The 20,941-nt window shown below is 42.5% G+C and overlaps 1 protein-coding gene across 1 annotated transcript in view; it reads left to right on the forward strand.

Moving 5' to 3' along the window:
- ABCF3 (ATP binding cassette subfamily F member 3) overlaps positions 1 to 20,941 on the forward strand; it is a 1,867,236-nt gene that overhangs the window by 613,891 nt on the left and 1,232,404 nt on the right. The window contains exon 9 of the mRNA XM_044070185.1: positions 19,186 to 19,245. Within this exon, the coding sequence (XP_043926120.1) occupies positions 19,186 to 19,245 (60 nt within the window). The remainder of the gene's footprint in view (positions 1 to 19,185; positions 19,246 to 20,941) is intronic.

Raw genomic sequence — 20,941 nt, forward strand, 5'->3', positions numbered from 1 at the left:
TAGTGGGACCTGTTCTCTAAAAAGTGTGAGCACCCTTTCCAGCAGGTGATACTTAACACTTTCGATAGAGGACTGAGCTTCTGGTCCAGTTAACTGGAATGTTCATGACAGGGAGAGAAGTACCTCCAGCCGATAATCCATCTGGACAATTAGCTTATGATACTGTGTGTGAGGTCAGTGTCATTTGAACAAAGAAAGTTATTTATCATTTCAGTGGCTCAGTATGTTGGTATGTGGTCATTTTCAGTCATTACCCATGTCACAAGTAAAAAGAAGTGCATTTACTCTGCTCTGTCAACCAACATATTTTTTTGGAGGTAGGAAAAAACTGAAGTAACTAGAAAAAAAAAAACATACTGTGACAATATATAATCTCCAGACAGTTGTTTGGATGTTGGGATTAAATCACCAGATTCTGAGATGTGAGGCACCAATATTAACAGTGAGCCATCATGTTGCTCCATCTTCAGACAAGTAAAGGTCCTCTGACCACTTGACTTTGTGAGGCACTTGCATTAGCTTAATAAAAGAGCATGTGATTATATATTACGGTAATAACTGATCTTCCTCGGGAATATCAGAGCATTTTTGTGACTGTTCATTGCCAGTTTTGTATAAATTCCATTTTCACAGTCTGGGACTTAGCCAAGTCACAGTCAGCAGAAAATAATTTGTGTGCATTCTAAATTTAGTGGTTACTACTTCTGCCTGAATGGAATCTAAGGCTGCTGCACTTTTGTGCAGATGGGTTTCCTAGGCAGTGTTATGAATTACTGAATCAACAAGTTAGCTACTGCATCACAGGTACTTAACCATAAAGTACTGTACGTCTTTTAGTGTAAGGTGATAGGGTGCCATGTAAACCAAGGGAGAACTGTAATAGCTTACTGGAAATGGAAGAAGTTATTTTGTTTACCTGATCAGTAAGGATAGCATGCCAGTGTTATTTTTTTTAGTGTAGGGATTGTTTTACAGGGAGCTTTACCAAACTTTTATATGATCTAGCTGATTTCTTTGGAGCCCACTGCATTGAAGCTTGTTCATTAGGATAGACCAGCCTAAACCATACAACATTCTTCTGATGTTGCACGTCTTTGAAGATATATTTGAAAATGATTCTTAAGGTTTTACTGAGTTGAGGATGGGGCTGATTTTTTCTGCGAAAAAAAAAATCCTGTAGCTGATTAATTTGTTTTGTCTCTGGATATCAAGGATGGATCCAAGTTGGCCACAGCACTCAATACCCTTACTGTTGACTAAGAAAGTACACTGTTAAACCATGTTGGAGAGACACTGTGTACATCAAGGTTGTCAGAGCCATATGTTACAGTCCCAGTGTGACATGTTAAAATAAACTGAAGTGCTTACAGTCTGTACCAAATGCATATTTTATGGCTGTGATTTTCAAGGCTTTTTCAGCCATCCCTCTGTGTGTGGGGAAAATATGCCTGAATATAACTGTAATGCTTTGGATAGCTCTGCCAGGGCAGCTGTCTTGTGCATAGTAATTTGGAGGAACTTGCAGCTTAGAATCCGGCCATTATTTTGCTTAAAGTTGCCAGACATTTTGAACTATGTGAAATAGCCAGTGATCCATTATTAAACAGCTGTACTTTTCTCCCAAAAGTAATTTCTTGATTGTCCCTGAACATCGCCACTCACCTCCCTTTTCTTTCTGCTGAGGCAGAAATTAGATGAGAGCGATCCCTTCGCAGACTGTGTATTTATACTTTTCATACCAGATTTTATGTGAAGCAGGTGTTTGTTTTGGAAAACCAGAGATGCTGGGAAGTATTACAGCTACTAAACTTTTTTTAAAACAGTCACTTGCATTTTCTTTTTTGATTAGGTGGTGAAGTGCCTTTTGGAAAAATGTGCAGTCAGTGGCCATTCCACTTAAAGGCATGACAAATTTCTTTTAAAGATTTGCAGTGTGACCACTTGATTGATGGTAAACCTTTTTGCTTAGCTTTACTGTCTCAACTTCAACTGTTGAATTTGTGTTTCCTTTGTTATGCTGTACTAAATCTTTGAACTTTGGTTGTGAAACTTTCTTCAGGCTTATTTCACCCTGCTAATTTACTGCTTGGTATTCAACATGTTTGTTAATCTTTCAAGGAGGGTTTCAGATGTTGGAGCCTAGTATTCAGGGCCGGTGTTAGCATTTTGGGGGCCCCAGCAAATGTCAAGTTGGGGGCCCCCTGGCCACTTTCAGTCTAAGTATCACCCTGTCACTGCCACTACGTCTATCCATCTTTTTAATTCGTGCTTCAGGCTGTTAGGAGTAGTACACACAGACTGACCTGTAGTTACAATGATCTTATTACAACAAGCATACATACCACACTGTGTTGGTCCATCTCACAAAGAGACATTTATAGTTACTGCCATTTAGGTGTAACAAGGATACATTACAACAACTCTATGTACAGAACAGAACTAATATGCAATGGAACCCTAGGCATTGGTTACTGTTTCAGCCCCCGGCAAAAAAAAACACACACACACACACACACTCTCTCTCACACACACACACACACACACACACACACACACACACACACACACCCTCCAGAGTTCCCCTCTGTTTTCCCCGTGTTGGGCTTCCCACTTAAGCACATAATTTTTTTCTTCCATTTCTCACATTTTACCTTTTTTCTTCAGCTTTTTCAAGGAGCCATAACTTTATATATGCTCTAAAGTGCTTTTTAAGTTAATTTTTTTTCTTTTTACCCAGTGATGGCTTGAACAGAAATGATGATTAAGGAAATAAATTCAGTGTTGCTGTTCAGCTTTAGTTTTCCTTGTCTCTTTTCTATGTACTTTCTTGACCAAATCAGCATAGAAATAACCATTTAGGAAATAACTCCATTAAGCCACTGCCCCCAGAAGCTAGAGCATTTCCCAACCTTTTAATCCAGAAGTGGCCTAAACAAAAATTGTTAGTAAGAAAAAATAATTTCAGTCTTTTTTTTCTTTCAGTGAAGACATAAGTTGTACCCAAGACTTAAAATTCAAAGTTGACAAAAATAGGAGCGCCAAGTAAATTAAAAAGTCAATTGTGAGGATACACAGATCCTGTATGGGAATACTGCCTGCATCACTAATCCTCCCAAAAAGACAGTCACTGCCTATGCAACCCTCTGATGTTAGATTGGGATGAAAGCAGAGGTTCAAATGGCCACAGTCATGTATTTCAAGTGACTGCTGAAATACATATATATATATATATCTATGTATAGGTATATATATATATATATATATATATATATATATATATATATATATATATATATATATATATATATATATATATATATTTATATATATATATATATATATATATATATATATATATATATATATATGTATTTATTTATATATATATATGTATTTATTTATATATATATATATGTATTTATATATATATATATATATATATATATATATATATATATATATATATATGTGTATTTATATATGTATTTATGTATATGTATTTATATATATATATATGTGTATTTATATATGTATTTATATATATGTATATATATATGTATGTATATATATATGTATATATATATATGTATATATATAGAGCATGCCTACTAACTCCTCGATCCTAACCCCAAAGGCAACCAGCTGTATATGTGTCTGATGTTTGTGAGGAACGTTAAAATAAATAATGACTGCAATAATGTACTCTACTGTGCTGTTACCAGGCAGTACACTGCCTCTACGGGAGCTAAAGTAGCCTTCTTTGTACACCTCTGAGGTCTGTTAGAAAAATAAAGGAAATGATGACTACACAATCCCCAGCACCCACATAACCTATGGTAAATTTCTGTGCAGAAACATCTGAGCAGGGATGTTTTAGAATGTTTGTGGTGTGGACAGAGGCTATTATCAGTTTTATCCTAACAGGGCCGTATCATATAACTCCATCCAGCTAAAGAGTGCAATCAGAAAATGAAAGTATTTTTTTCTCCTCATTTTTCCTCAACCAAAAAAACAGCTGTTTTGGGGTCCCCACAGTCAAGGATGATAGGGAGCCCATTGTATCTATTTATACAGTCTAGGGAGTGGAGGCCACCCGATACCTAGAAGATCTAAGTGTCTGAATGCCTATGACATACATTATGCCTTACTTTTGAAATATAATCACTTGTTAGCTACATTTTTTATTGATACCCAGAAGAATAACGTGCGTGTTCGGGCATTATTGGATGTGTGCATTGATAAAAATCAGTGATATTTTACACACACACACACACACACACACACACACACACACACACACACACACACACGCACGCGCACATCACAGCAATGTTAATTTTATACTTATTTCAGCAAGTACACTGTACAACACTAGTACTGCTACACAAGATCAATGACTGCTGTTTAGCAGTCATCAAACAGCAACAGGGATAAGACAATTTTATTTACCTCAGTAAGTAGTAAATTAATACCTATCACCATCCCTGATTTCACAGATATTCCTGATTTTGTCTCGTAATTTTACTATGTCGCACTAAGTCAAGTAATCTGAGTTTTACACTTATTGTCTAAAAAATGTGTGTTGATGCAAAATGTGTTGTTCTAGTAACTTTAAGTGAATTAGAGTAATATATAAAATGTGCTCTTCATTTTGAGACTTTATTATGCTATTATTTTTATCACTGAACAGAATTCTTCAGCAAAGATGTTGAAAGTTATAGTACCAGTTGTTCTGCCAGTATGTATAAAAACCCTGAAAAAGAAACCATCCCTGAAGATTATAAGCATCAGCTCTTAAACTCCACAGTTTGCACTGAGATCGGTTACCCTGGGCTGCTGATCTCTGTAGTGCTTACTTTGCTTATGTTCATTACAGCTTTGTCCTAACAGGGTCATATTACAGTCCTGTTCAGGTTAAAGAGTGTAACTGAAAATTAATACATTTTTCTCCTCATTTTTTCCCCAACCAACAGCAGTTTTTGTGGGGCCCCCATGCAGTCAATGAGGATTAAGGGGCCCCTTGCAGCCACAGTTATTGCAGGTACCTAAAGCTGGCTATGCTGTTAATTTTAGTGAAGAGGATGTCCACCAATAGGGCTTAACTAGGCTGGAGCATTATATCATTGGTAAAATATTTAATGAAATTGTAAAGTTTGTTACTTGACAAAATACTGTTACAATAACTAAAGATATTTGAATTTTGAAATAAATACGAGTTATTGTTACTTACTGGTTTAAGTATACAAGCTTGCTGTACTAGCTTTTGTTGGTTTGACAGACATGTTACAGAATATCAAGATAACATAAGTTGCAGTGGTTGGGGGCCCCCCAGCGATCGCAAGGTTCGCTGGTGCCTAAAACCGGCTATGCTAGTATTGTAGAGACCACAAGACAGAATCAGTCCAAAAAACATTTATACCTAGCCACCACATCTTCTGTTTGCAGGACAAACAGATTTGACCAGAAGAGAATTTTTCGATACCCATCCTTTTGTCAGGATAGTACTTACAGCTAGCTATGGTATCACGTTTTGATATGTTTAAGTACTTTATTCCAGAGATGGAATAGGGATTGGAAAATGAATTTATCCAGCCAGTGGATTCTCTGTCTTTGTATGATTATTATAATTATTATTATTATTATTACTATGATCTTTCTATTTGTTGATTGAGATTTGAATCCTTTGCATGGTTGTTCGTGGAGGCAAAGGAGATGGAGGAGGGAAAGGGCATTTGTGACATGAAAGGCCAGACATAGTAACCATGTAGAAGTCTGTAAGGTACATAGTAGAGGAAGAGTTTCAAGTCTCTGTTAGTAGGTTTAGGGTCTTTAGGCCAGTGTTTTTTTTTCGTTTGGAAAGTCTGGAGTCTTTCTAGTTATGTGATGTTTGGACAGCTACATGCTAAAAGATGTGTGCTATAATTCTGTAATTGTTTGGTGAGGACTAAGTATAAAGGAATGATAAGCTTGTTTAGACCTATGTGGGATGCCTTTGGATATTAGGGCAGATAGAAGGATTTCCTGTCGATTGGTATGACATGGCTGAATCAATTTGGAGTAGACTGCCATCTATATATGGGTAACAAAATGGAAAACGCACCAAACGAGCTTGTATACGAACTCCATTTATTGCACTAAAAACACGCCAAGATTTAGTGCCTTCATTCTCATTCTGATGAAGTCTTCTGTGTGAAAGACGAAAGTGCTAAATCTTGGTGTGTTTTTACTGCAATAAATGGAGTATACAGGCTTGTTTGGTGTGTTTCTTTGGATGTCCTTCAAGAATGCAACTGCAGTCATAACATATGGGTTGTCCTGCCTCAGGCAGCCCTCGGTCGGCCGAATTCCAAAGTCTGGGTCCGGCGTCGGCTGGTGTCGCCTCCTCTCCGACGTCAGAACGGCTGGAGTATAAAGGCATCGGCCGACGCCATCTTCTTCAGTCTTTCTTGCCGCGGTGCCCGAAGCAGAAGCAGTTCGCAAGTGCCGGTCGGTCAGCTCCTGTGTTTTCAGTACCGAAGTCATCTAAAAGCTAAGTACCCCGTTGGGGAACATTTTTTCTTGCCTCAGCCGATGTCGGAACAAATTGAGAAAGTTAATTGTTTGTCTTGTGGTAAACAAATACCTCATAAGGACTTCCATTCTCTTTGCCTGCCTTGCCTGGGCCCAGACCACGACGTCTCGGCCTGTGCTTGCTTTAATAAACGCACTCTCAGGCGCCGGGCAGAATTTGCCGAAAACTTTTTCGGTGATTCTTTTGCTTATATCATGCCGTCGGATCAACCGACAACTCAGTCTTCCAAAAAACGTAAGGACCGGGACCGACATCCTCGGCCCACGTCATCCACCGATACTACTCCTAAACCCTCCGCGAGTGCTTCGGTCCCTTCGGAAGCGGTAATCCAACCGCTCCAGGCCGACGACACAGCGGTAACTCGTCCTTCGGTCTCGGAGTCCACTCCGGTTGTTGACTTTCCTCCAGAAACAGAGGTTCTGGATCTACCCGACACCATTCCTGTGGACAAGGTTACACCAGCACATGGGGCAGCTAGGCCTCCTGTATCCATGTCCATTAAGGCCTTTGCACGTGCTAAGGCCGCCAGCCAGGCCAAGGCCCATTCTAAACCTACTGCTCAGGCCCCCTCTTCTGATAAACAGATCATGTCTCTTGCTGCAGATCTAATTTCTCTTATTAGGGGGTCTCAGCCTCATCCAGACAGAGGTTCTCAACCGCCTGCAGAGAAAAGGCCCAGAACTGAGCAGGCCGACAACCTCTCTTCAGATGAAGCCTCTGGGGATTCTGAGCATTCTGATACCAAAGAAGAATCCTTCCAGGCCTATGAGGACTCTGATGCTGAGGAATCAATTCCCTCTGCCTCTCCTCCAGAGGATTTTTCGTTCGGTGAAGTCCTTCACTCCATGAGGGAGAATTTTAAATGGGAGGGCCAGGAATTCTCTGATTCCAGGAAAAGGCTACGTACCTTCCTCAAGCTTCCCCAGCACAGGCCTTTAGCTATCCCTCCAGTTATGGATGTCCTGGATGATGTCTTCTCCGACTCCAGTGCTAACCCTGGTTCTCTCCCTCCTGCTCCTGTCAAGCCTGACAGATATTATAGGGTCCCTGACACACACAAGCATCTCTTCAAGGCCCATTCTGTGGATCTAGAAACAATTTCACAGGGCTCCAAGGGAGTGGCTTCTTCCACTGCCAAGAATCCATTGCCAGCGGATAAGGAAGCTAGATCCCTGGAGAGATGGGGTAAAAAAGTTTATACCTCCACCACCCTGGCTATGAGGTCACTTAACTGCCTTTTTCATATGTTTCAGTACGAGGATTTTTTACTGGATGACTTGCAGAAAAAGCTAGCCTCCCCTGAGTCTACTGATTTTAAGGCATTGCAGGATCTAGTACATAACTCTCAGCAGGTTAACAATCATTTTCTTCAGTGTGGTTATGATGCATTGGAGGCTTCATGTAGGGCAGCTATGACTGGTGCTGTTATACGTAGACATGCTTGGTTAAAAGAACAGCCTCTGCCAGACCATGTTAAAGTAAAGTTACTTGATGCACCTTTAGAAAAACAGAAGCTCTTTGGTGCTAATGCACAAGATGTGTTGAAGTCCATTGAGGAAAAAGCTAAATCAGTACAGACAGTCAAAGATTTCCTCCAGGTTCAGCCTCCCAGATTCAGCAGGAATTGGCCTTCAAAGAATTGGTCCTTTCCAGACACTGACAAGTTTCAAAGGGGAAAAAACAGGCGTGGCCGAGGTAGAGGGCAATACCGAGGCTCCTACAGGGGCCGCCAGTGGCAAGCACCAAATCAAAAAAGTGGCACAGGCAGCCCAGCTGCATAACAAGTACAACCACAATGACTTGACTTTCGTACCGCCTACAAAGGCTCAAAGAGAAGCACCCTTGGGCGGAAAATTATCCTTATTCTCAAAAAACTGGCATATCTTAACCAAGGACAACTGGATTTTGGATTTAATAGACAAAGGATACAGATTCCACTTCCATACTTTACCAATAAGACAAGGCATGCCAAACCTGCCACATCATCAAAGGGCAGAGGCACTCATTCAAGTTTCAAATCTGTTAAACATAAATGCAATAGAAAAGGTTCCTCCACAGGAACAAGGCCAGGGATTTTATTCAACTGTTCCTTGTTCCAAGAAAGGAAAACAAATGGAGGCCTATACTGGACCTGTCTACTCTAAATACTTCTCATTGTGCCAAAGTTCAAAATGCTGACGTTGCAACAACTCCTTCCCATGCTGGGCAAGGGGTCTTGGCTGGTCACTCTGGACCTCAAGGAGGCATACCTGCATGTCCCAATCAGACAAAGCTGCAGAAGATACCTCAGATTTCTTGCAGGGACAGAGCATTATCAATTCTCAGCATTGCCGTTTGGCTTATCTACTGCGCCCAGAATGTTCACGAAATGCCTGGCATCAGTAGTGGCACACTGCAGACTCCAGGGGATTCAAATATACCCCTACCTGGACGACTGCCTCATACAAGCAGACAACAAACAAACCTTGATTGCAAACTTGGACTATGTCATTCAATTACTACAGGCCTTGGGATACACAGTCAGCATTCAGAAATCAAGACTCCTGCCATCCCAACAAATTATTTTCCTAGGAGCCAAGCTGGACACAAACACACAAATGGCTTATCTCACAGAGGAAAATCAACAGCAGTTACCAGCGTACTTCAAAGGCCTAGCAAAGATGTCCTTCAAGGATGCATCTGCAGTCATAACATATGAGTTGTCCTGCCGCAGGCAGCCCTTTGGTCGGCCGGATTCCAAAGTCTGGGTCTGGCTTCGGCTGATGTCGCACTTTCACCGACGTCAGAGCGTCTGGGGTATAAAAGCATCAGCCGACGCCATCTTCCTGAGTCTTTCTTGCCACGTGGTGCCCGAAGCAGAAGCAGTTCGCAAGTGCCTGTCGGCCAGCTCCTGTGATTCAGCTACCGAAGACTTCGAAAAAGCTAATTTTGCGTACAAGATGCCGTCGGAGACTCCGACTTCGCATGTGGTTAAAAAACGAAAGGACAAGGACCGACCCTCGCGGCCTGCGGTTTCGGCTGAAACCACGGTCAGGCCTACTGCGAGTGTCTCGGTTTCGGCTGAAACAGAGTCCTCGGTGCTTCCTATAACCGAATCCACTCAACCGACTACCTCTGCCACGGAGGCCCCAGCTGAGTCGGTTATTGAATTACCTACTGAAACTGGTGTCCAGGACATGTCCGACACCATTCCTTTAGACAAGTCTACTCCTGCACGTGGTGCAGCCAGACCCCCTGCATCCATGTCCATTAAGGCCTTTTCTAGGGCTAAAGCTGCTAATCTTGCTAAGGCTTTGCCTCCCAAGTCTACCTCTCAGAGGCCTTCTACTGGCTCTGAGATTCTCAGCCTAGCAGAGGATCTTATTTCTTTAATTAGAGGTTCTCAACCTCACCCAGACAGGGGCTCTCTACCACCACCAGACAAAAGGCATAGGGTTGAGCCCTCTGACCCCCACTCTTCAGATGAGTCTACGGATGGATCTGTGTTGTCAGACTACCAGGAGGAGGCTTATTCGTCCTACGAGGATTCTGATGCTGAACAATCTATTCCTTCGGCCTCCCCTCCTGAAGAATTTTCTTTTGGTGAGACACTGCATTCTATGAGAGAACATTTTCAATGGCAGGACCAGGAATTTTCTGATTCTAGAAAGAGATTAAGGACCTTTTTACATTTACCTCAGCATAGGCCTTTAGCTATACCTCCTGTTTTGAATGTTATTGATGATGTGTACTCTGATGCTAGTACAGCCCCTGATTTTCTCCCTCCGGCTCCTACCAAACCTGATAGGTACTACAGGGTCCCAGATTCTCTTCTACACCTGTACAAGGCCCACTCTGCAGACCCAGAAACTATTTCCTAGGGCCCAAAAGGGGTTGCAGCTACCACTGCTAAAAATCCTCTACCTTCTGAAAGGGAGTCTAGAGCTTTAGAGAGATGGGGAAAGAAAGTATATACTTCTGCAACTCTTTTCATGAGGGCATTAAATTGTCAATTTCATATGATTCAGTACCAAGAGTATTTGTTAGATGAATTGCATAAGAAGCTTTCCTCTTCTGAACCCCTAGACCGTAAATCACTTCAGGATCTGGTACATAACTCACAGCAGGTTAGCAATAATTTTTGCAGTGTGGTTATGATGCACTGGAAGCTTCATGTAGGTCAGCTATGACAGGGGCAGTTATACGTAGGCATGCCTGGTTGAAGGAACAATCTTTACCAGACCGTGTTAAAGCTAAGCTCCTGGATGCTCCAATGGAAAAACAAAAATTATTTGGTTCCACGGCTCAGGAGGTCTTAAAGAAGTTTGAAGAAAAGGCAAAATCCGTGCAAACAGTTAAGGATTTTCTGCAAGTCCAACCACCGCGATTCAGCAGAAATTGACCTACTAAGAATTGGTCCTTTCCGGACTCGGACAGATCCCAGAGAGGCAGGAACAGGTGTGCCAGAGGTAGAGAGCAAGCTAGAGGCTCCTACAGAGGCCGTCAGTGGCAGCCTCCCAACCAGAGAGGTAGTGCAGGAACAACAACAACAACAATGACTGCTACACCAGGACAGACTCAATGACTTTATTTTGACTCCGCCGACCAGGGCTCAGTTAGAAGCATCATTGGGCAGAAAGCTTTCTTTATTCTCAAAAAATTGGCATTACATCACAAGGAACACGTGGACACTGCAAATAATAGACAAAGGATACAGGTTCCATTTCCACACTTTGCCAAAAAGAAAAGGAATGCCAGACCTGCCACCAAATCAAAGGGCAGAGGCTTTGAAGCAAATCAACAAATTAATACAAATGAAAGCCATAGAAAAGGTACCTCTTTCAGAACAAGGCCAAGGATTTTACTCCAGATTATTCCTTGTTCCAAGAAAAGAAAATCAGTGGAGGCCTATTCTCGACCTGTCCGCACTGAATACTTACCTCATTGTGCTAAAATTCAAGATGCTGACCCTACAGCAATTTCTTCCCATGCTGGGCAAGGAGTCTTGGCTGGTGACTCTAGATCTCAAGGAGGCATACCTGCATGTCCCTATTCGACAAAGTTGCAGAAGACACCTCAGATTTCTTGCAGGATCAGAGCATTATCAATTCTCAGCACTGCCCTTTGGCTTATCTACTGCGCTCAGAGTATTCACGAAATTCCTGGCATCAGTAATTGCACACTGCAGACTTCAGGGGATTCAAATCTACCCATATCTGGACGACTGCCTTATACAAGCGGACAACAAGGAAAATTTGTTAAAGGACTTGGACTATGCCATCCACCTATTGCAGGCCTTGGGATACACAGTCAACATCCAAAAATCAAGACTTGTTCCATCCCAAAGAATAACCTTTTTGGGTGCAGATCTAGACACAGCCACCCAAATGGCCTTTCTCACAGAAGAAAAACAAAAACAGCTTCCGGATTACTTCAAGAATCTAACAAGACAAACTCAGCTGACTGCAAGGAAAATACTGCAGGCCCTGGGTTACATGGCATCCTGCATAATTCTGATTCCACAAGCCAGGCTGCATATGAGAAAATTGCAATGGCACCTAAGGAGTGTATGGACTCAGCACAGTCACAGTTTAGAAACTTTGATCCCACTCATCCCTTGCCTTCAAAAGGAATTCCTGTGGTGGGCTCAAGCCTGCCAGTCCAACAGAGGGTTGCCTTTCAACAAACCAAAAGCAAACCAAACCATCACCACGGACGCTTCAGACCGAGGCTGGGGAGCACACATGGAGGACAGATTTATCCAAGGGCTATGGTCTCAAGGACAGCTGCGCATGCACATAAACCAAAAGGAAATGCTGGCAGTGATGCACGCAATCGAGGCCTTCAAACCTTTCCTTCATCAAGGCCACCTGCTAATAAGGACAGACACCACCACAGTCATGTGGTACATAAACAAGCAAGGAGGCACGCATTCCTACCCTCTATGCAGACTGGCCATGAATCTATGGGAACTTTGCTTGAAACTCAATATACAACTACAGTCCCACTTCGTGCCAGGGAAAGACAATACTCTGGCAGACAGCTTAAGCAGAACTACCATGGATGCACACGAATGGATGCTGCACCCAGACATCTTTTTACTCCTAACACAATCATGGGGAAGGCCGGACATAGATCTGTTCACCTCACCCCACAGTCATCAACTGAAGACATTCTGCTCAAGGACATACCACCCACAAGCATGGAAGGTGGACTCTCTCTCTTTCAGCTGGAAAGCTCTAAAAGTCTACGCTTTCCCACCACTCCCATTAATGTCCAAGGTTTTACTGAAGATCAGGGCAGAACAGCCAAGAGTGATTCTGATAGCTCCAGACTGGCCAAGGCAGCACTGGTACCCACTGTTGAAGAGCATGCCACAGACGAAACCGTGGCCTCTCCCCCTATGGCCACTTCTTCTGACGCAGAACAATTTCAAGATCCTGCATCCCAACTTGAAAACCCTGCAGCTAACTGCCTGGAGAATACCTTGACCCCTCCTCAGAATAGCTTATCACAGAGAGTAAAAGACATTATTATTGAAGCTCGCCGGCCTTCCACAAGGAAGGCATACTCAGCAAAATGGAAAAGATTTCTCATTTGGAACACAGCAAAAGGCTTAGATGTGACAGTGGTGAGCATGGCACATATACTGGAATACTTAGCAGAATTGTTCCACAATGGCCTGTCTTATTCTTCCATTAAGATACATGCATCAGCAATTTCAGCAGAATACAATGTTGATCCACCTATCTTCTCGCATCCTCTCTTAAGACAATTTCTGAGAGGAATCAAAAACATTAATCCTCCAAGGAAACCACCTTTACCTACTTGGGACCTTAACTTTGTGCTGGAGAAACTAACACTTCTTCCCTTTGAACCAGCAGCATCGGCAGATCTACAGTTTCTGTCTTGGAAAACTGCATTCCTTCTGGCCATAACTTCAGCAAGAAGAGTATCTGAGTTACAAGCTTTAATGGCAGTGCAGCCATTTCTTATTTTCCATCAAGACAGGGTGTCATTGAGAACCAATCCTACTTTTATGCCAAAGGTGGTATCTAGGGTATCCTTGAACCAAGCAATTCACTTGCCTACATTCTTCCCAAATCCACAAAATAAAGGGGAGAAACTTCTGCACACTCTGGATATACACAGACAATTACACTACTATTTGGACAGAACTAAAAGTTACAGAAAGGCTGACCAACTGTTTGTAGCATATGCTGCTGGAGCACAAGGAAAAGCAATTTCCAAACAGACAATTTCGAAATGGATAGGAAATTGCATTCGTTTTTGTTACTCCTTTCATGGAAAGACGGTTCCTGCAAACATTAGGCCTCATTCCACGAGAGCCACAGCTACCACTACAGCCTTCCTAAGAGGGGTGGCTACCAAGGACATTTTAGAAGCTGCTACATGGAGCTCCGTGCATACATTTGCCAAACATTACAATTTGCCTTTATATTCCAGATCCAGAGCAGGTTTTGCTACAGCAGTCCTGCAGGGTATCTTAACTACACCATCCTTTTCTTAGTGCCTCCACCCCCAGATTGGCTATGGTATTCTACCCATATGTTATGACTGCAGATGCATCCTTGAAGGACATAGTACAGTTTTGTACCTACCATAAATGTAGATGTCCGATAGGTATGCATCTGCAGTCAGGTTTACCCTCCCTCCTTCCCCTCTGTGGTATTCCTAGGGTGCTTACCCCTCTATTAGCTAGCTGGGGGATCTATTATGGTGTATTTGTTTGTATATATATGTATATATTTTTGAAAATGTTTGGAATTTATTGCATTTCTCCAAATTTAGCCTTCCTAGAGGGCACCTGGCATCTGGGGCAAGAAACACTGAGGAAGATGGCGTCGGCTGATGCTTTTATACCCCAGTCGCTCTGACGTTGGGGAAAGTGTGACATCAGCCGAGGCCAGACCCAGACTTTGGAATCCGGCCGACCGAAGGGCTGCCTGAGGCAGGACAACCCATATGTTATGACTGCAGATGCATACCTATCGGACATCTACATTTATGGTAGGTACAAAACTGTACTTTCTCCCAGCTGACTGCAAGGAAAATCCTGCAGGCCCTGGGGTTCATGGCATCTTGCATTCTTCTGATACCTTTGGCAAGACTTCATATGAGAAAGCTGCAATGGTACTTAAAAAGCTTATGGTCTCAACACAGCCAAAGCCTAGAGGACGTAATCCCACTCATTCCATGTCTGCAAAGAGAATTTTTGTGGTGGGCTCAAGCAAGTCAGTTAAACAAAGGCATGTCTTTCAGCAAACCTCAAGCAGGTCAAATGATTACAACAGACGCCTCAGACCATGGATGGGGGGGCGTACATGGAAGGGCAGATGCATTCAAGGTCAATGGACACCAAGGGAAAGGCATCTGCACATAAACCAAAAAGAGATGTTGGCAGTGATACATGCAATCGAGAATTTCGAAGAATCACTTCAACAAGGACATTTGCTAATAAGGACAGACAACACCACTGTGATGTGGTACATAGACAAGAAGGGAGGCACTCATTCTTATCCCCTCTGCAGACTAACAATGATTCTCTGGGAAAAATCCCTAAGTCTGAAGATACATTTGCAATCCCAGTTCGTGCCAGGCAAGGACAATGTTCTGGCAGACAAGCTGAGCAGGAATTTCTTAGATCCACACGAATGGATGCTGCATCCTCACATTTTCTCACAAATAACAAGGACATGGGGAAGACCGGACATAGATCTCTTTGCCTCTCACATGAATCATCACCTGGAAAAGTTCTGTACAAGGACCCACCATCCTCTAGCCTGGAAAACGGATGCGCTCTCCTTCAGCTGGAATTCCCTAACAATTTATGCATTCCCTCCTCTACCACTGCTGACCAAGGTGATACTGAAGATCAAAGCAGAACAACCAACAGGCATTTTGATAGCTCCAGACTGGCCAAGGCAGCACTGGTACCCATTGCTGTTGAGCATAACTCGGACAAAGCCGTGGCCTCTGCCCCTATGGCCTCTGCTTCTAACACAGCACAATTACAGGACTGTTCATCAAAACCTGAAAACATTGGATCTGACAGCCTGGAGGTTACCACAACTCCTTCCGATATCTCTCTTTCCAAACAAGTTCAAGAGATCTTACTGGAAGCACGCAGACCTTCCACCAGAAAAACCTATTCAGCCAAGTGGAAGAGATTCATCATCTGGAATGCTAACAAGGGTCAGGATACAACAGTCTTGAGTATTCCTCAGATATTGGAATACTTGGCAGAAATGTTTCATACTGGTCTCTCATATTCTTCCATAAAGATTCATGCCTCAGCAATCGCAGCAAAAAACAATTGTGATCCACCTGTGTTTTCACATCCTTTGCTAAGACAGTTCCTGAGAGGGATAAAGAATATCAAACCCCCCCAGGAAACCGCCAGTACCTGCATGGGACCTCAATTTCGTCTTGGAAAAATTAACTCTTCCTCCCTTTGAACCAGCAGCAACTTCAGAAATGCAATTTCTCTCATGGAAAACGGTTTTCCTATTGGCTATCACATCAGCAAGAAGAGTCTCGGAGATACAGGCACTCATGGCAGTACCTCCTTTTCTCATTTTTCATCAGGACAGAGTCTCTGTAAGAACCAATCCTACATTCATGCCAAAGGTAATTTCCAGGGTGTCTCTAAATTAAGCCATTCACCTGCCTACTTTCTTCCCCAATCCTCAAAACAGGGGGGAAGCACTGCTGCATACTTTGGACATACACAGACAACTACGCTACTACTTGGACAGAACTAAGGCCACCAGAAAGTCTGACCAACTGTTTGTAGCCTATGCTGCTGGAGTACAAGGAAAAGCAATCTCCAAACAAACAATTTCCAAATGGATTGGACACTGCATCAGATTCCGCTATTCGTTTCATGGAAAAGGTGTGCCAGCCAATGTTAGGCCACACTCCACCAGAGCTATAGCCACATCCACAGCTTTCCTAAGAGGAGTGGCTACAAAGGACATTCTAGAGGCTGCTACATGGAGCTCCGTGCATACATTTACCAAGCACTACAACCTGCCTTTATACTCCAGATCCCGAGCAGGCTTTGCTTCGGCAGTCCTGCAGGGCATTTTAGCTACACCATCACTTAGTTCCATCCACCCCCAGATTGGCTATGGTATTCAACCCATATGTTATGACTGCAGTTGCATTCTTGAAGGACATAGTACAGTTTTGTACCTACCATAAATGTAGATGTCCGATAGATATGCAACTGCAGTCGGATTTTCCCACCCTCCTACCCCTCTGCAACCTTCTTTATGGGTCCACTACCCCTATTCCTATTAGCTGGGGGTACCTCCTATGGTGTATCTGTTTATTACTGTTGTGCATGTCTGGAATTGTTTATCCATTCTCCAAATTTAGCCTTCCTAGGAGGGCACCTGGCATCTGGGGCAAGAAACACTGAAGAAGATGGCGTCGGCCGATGCCTTTATACTCCAGCCGTTCTGACGTCGGAGAGGAGGCGACACCAGCCGACGCCGGACCCAGACTTTGGAATCCGGCCGACCGAGGGCTGCCTGAGGCAGGACAACCCATATGTTATGACTGCAGTTGCATATCTATCAGACATCTACATTTATGGTAGGTACAAAACTGTACTTTCTTGGTTTTCTGTTGTTCACACTGCACCAGATATTTGGATCTATATATGGGTACCAGGAATATTACATTTGTCATATTTGACAGTATTTCACTTTTGTACATTTAATTTCATCCCATTATGTTTATACAGTGCTTAAGTTTTATCTCCACCAGATTTATCAAGTGCGATAATTTGTCTACTTTCTGCAGAAACACGTTGCCTAACCTAAAATGGGGTCTGTAAAGAAGTCGCCAGTTAGTTGTCACAGTGGGAATGAGCCAGGCAGAGCAGGAATGTTGAAAGTTTGTACTTCTGGATGACGTGCCTCATTTCTTTCACAACTCTGCAGTGGCACACCGCCTTACAATTCCTGCATTTTTCATAGCCCTGTTAGCTAAGGGAAATTGACTCAGGAAATGCACACTGTGGTTTTCAGGGACACTACTCACGAAAAGCAAAGGTGCCTGTAAGGAACAGTGACTAACGGCTCAATGCTGGCTCGGGGAGCGATGGTCTTCTCCACACTGGCAGACTGTTTTAAAAAGGTCTCATTTCTGCTTATGGATCATGACCATTTCCAATGCACAGGGTTGTATGTATAGTAAAACTTTCTAAAATAAATGGGATTGACTGCTTTCTAAGGGCAGAACAGTTTTTTTCAAGTCCTGTGTTACACAGATAGTAAATACAATTACAGAGAAAAGAGGCAGGGACTGATGTCTGTAAAACTCCACCAACAGAACCGCACTTTTAAATCGGTACTTCCGAGTCACAACTGCATTAACATGCCATCTGAGAGTCTGGACTTTAAACAGTGGTATGTAACAACTCATCAGATACCTGCAAAAGGACCTTTCTAAAGGAGGAGGTCAGTTTGTCAATGAAGCATGGGTCCCGTCTCCTTGTCTGGCTGGGAACGTGGTGACTTTGCATGACTTGTCACATTAATGACTACAGATAGACAAGCAGCAGTCAGGTGTGTAGGTCGGCCGGGGATGTTACCAGGCAAGAGGAATTCTGCTTTTAGTCCTCTTCCTGTGTGCAAACTTTTCTGACACTACAGTACTGAAACATTTTACACACCCCTTGACAGGTGAACATACATGCTTTCTTGCAAATGTTACAAATTCCGTCTCGTCATAAATCTGGTTGCGATAATACATAAGTACCATTTATACTTGTGATTTGAATGGAATAATACTTTCTATAGCACATAGTAAGAAAGCCGAGTGAGCTAAAATTACCAACTTACAGTCAACAGCAAACTTGACCAGCTGAGGTAAAGATGACTCCTGCTAGTTTAACTGCATGTGTTCTGTCAGACATCCATTTAGCTGTACATCTCAGGAAGTAAGGGTCAGTATTTAGGTCTTTGAGCTTATTTACAATATAAGCATGAGGGATAGTGTTGACTGTTTTGGCCACATCTAAATATGCTGTATGGATTGCGTAGCCTCCATCCATTTGACCTTTACAGTTTCTTATCTGCTGTTCTGTAAGGAGGCTCCCTTTGAGTCCTAAATGCCTTCCTCCTTTTTCTGTTTGGATAGCCCCTTGAGTCAGTTTTGGGTATTCAAGTCATGCAAATATATGCAGACATATTGGTTGATGTCCTTGTAGTTTTCGAATCTTCACTATTTCTTGATTTGCAATAAACATACTCTGTAGTGGATTAGCTGAACCAATTGCCTTGTTGGTTAGGCTTACTTAAGTAGTTTGATCATTGCATCAGTACACAAACCCATGAGGATAGTGGATTTTGAGAAGTAAGTGTCAAATTCTGATTGTTTGAGATGAAGAACCCAGTTGTCAGTTCATAAAGGTGGGTTCCTTCACAGCTCAAATTAGATGGAAAGAATGTGTGGCGTTATTTATGGTCACTTCACACAGCGCTCTACTTTTGTTGTGTGGCCTTTGTTTTGTATTTAGTTTATTATATATTTTATTGTATAGCCTTTGCTTTATGTTTAGATTAGTTCATCTTCATATGTGTTTTTTTTTTTCTCTTAAGAGCCTCCATCATTCTTGCTGGCTTAGGTTTCACGGCCAAGATGCAAAAACAGACAACAAAGTAAGTAATTCTGTTATGTTTTCAGGTTATCTTGTTTTTCTCTCTCTCTCTCTGATTGTGTTGGGAACTCCCTGAAAATGTCATTCTACTTTTAAAGGCTGTTTATTTTGTGCTTCAGAAGGTAAAGTGTAGTACCCACCATAACATGAGGGGAGAGTTCATAAACACTTGCAGAGAATTTCCAAATAGTGTATCCCATACCCCCAACAGTGTCTGATTTTTCAGGTGCATCTTTGGTTATGTAGTCTTCAAGTTTTGTGATTTGGTTTTTGAGAAAAAATGTTAGTTTACAGTCAACAGGTAATTGCACGCATGAAAGTCACATACTTATTTTACTTTGAGAAAATGCATGTTACTTGAGTCCTGTTAATTTTACAGCTTTTAAAATCCGTAGTATCACTTTTACTTTCTCAGTTTGGGACCCTTGTTCCTGATTATTTTTTGGCTGTCATCCTGACTAACGAGTTCAAAAGATTCAGATGTGCATTGCTAACAAGAGTTCAAAAGATTCAGATGTGCATTGCAGAGAGAGAAGTTACTTTGATTGGAATTGCATATCTCCTTTTGTTTGCATTATTGTATCCTTTTCAGATTTTATTTTATTTTTATTTTTTTTATTTTTTTATTTTATTTTAACATTTGTTGACCGGGAATGTCCGACTAGGTTCCATAGAGCCTGTTTTCAGCGGAGGCCCGGGGAGAAATGCTCCAGATGCATGTCTTTGGAATGTGGGAGGAAACCGGAGTACCCGGAGGAAACCCACGCAAACACAGGGAGAACATGCAAACTCCACACAGAAGGCACCCCAGTCGAGAATCGAACCGGAGAACCTCTTGCTGTGAGGTGACAATGTTAACCACTGCACCACTGTGCCGCCCAAGATTAGATTACAGCTCAGGTTTATTTTTGGGGCTTGTTAAATGTTCAGCAGTAGAAAGGCCTGACCCAAAGTCTGCTGAAAAATTACCTTTACCCTGCTGACAGAATCATCTTCTTTCGGCTGTTCCCATTAAGGATCGCCACAGCGGATCATCTGTTTCCATTTCTTCCTGTCCTCTGCATCTTGATCTGTCACACTAACCACCTGCATGTCCTCTCTCACCATAAACCTTATCTTAGGTCTTCCTCTTCCTGTTACCTGGTAGCTTCACCCTTAGCATCTTTTTCCCAATATACTCAGCATCCCTCCTCAGCACATGTCAGAACCAACATAATCTTGCCTCTCCGGCTTGATCTCCAAACCTTCCAACCTGGGCTTGACCCTCTAATGTACTTATTCCTAATCCTGTCCACCCTCGTCACACCCATTGCAAATCTTAACATCTTTAACTCTACCACATCCAGCTCAAACTCCTGCCTTTGTGTCAATGCCACAGTCTCCAATCCATATAAAATAGCTGGTCTCACTACCCTCTTGTAGGCCTTCCCTTTCACTCTTATTGGTACTCTTCTGTCACAAATCACTCCTGACACTCTTCTCCACCCACTCCATCCTGCCTTTACTTTCTTATTCACCTCTCTTCCACACTCACCATTTCTCTGAACTATTGATTTAAACTCATCCATTTTCGCCACCTCTACTCCTTGCATCCTCACCATTCCTCTATCCTCCCTCTCATTCACACACATATTCTGTCTTAGTCCTACTGACCTTCATTCCTCTTCTCTACATACCCCTTTTAGGGTTCCTTGTCT

This window comes from Protopterus annectens, chromosome 4.part1 (assembly GCF_019279795.1).
Source record: "Protopterus annectens isolate FY-2018-M chromosome 4.part1, PAN1.0, whole genome shotgun sequence".
Classification (NCBI taxonomy): Eukaryota; Metazoa; Chordata; order Ceratodontiformes; family Protopteridae; genus Protopterus; species Protopterus annectens.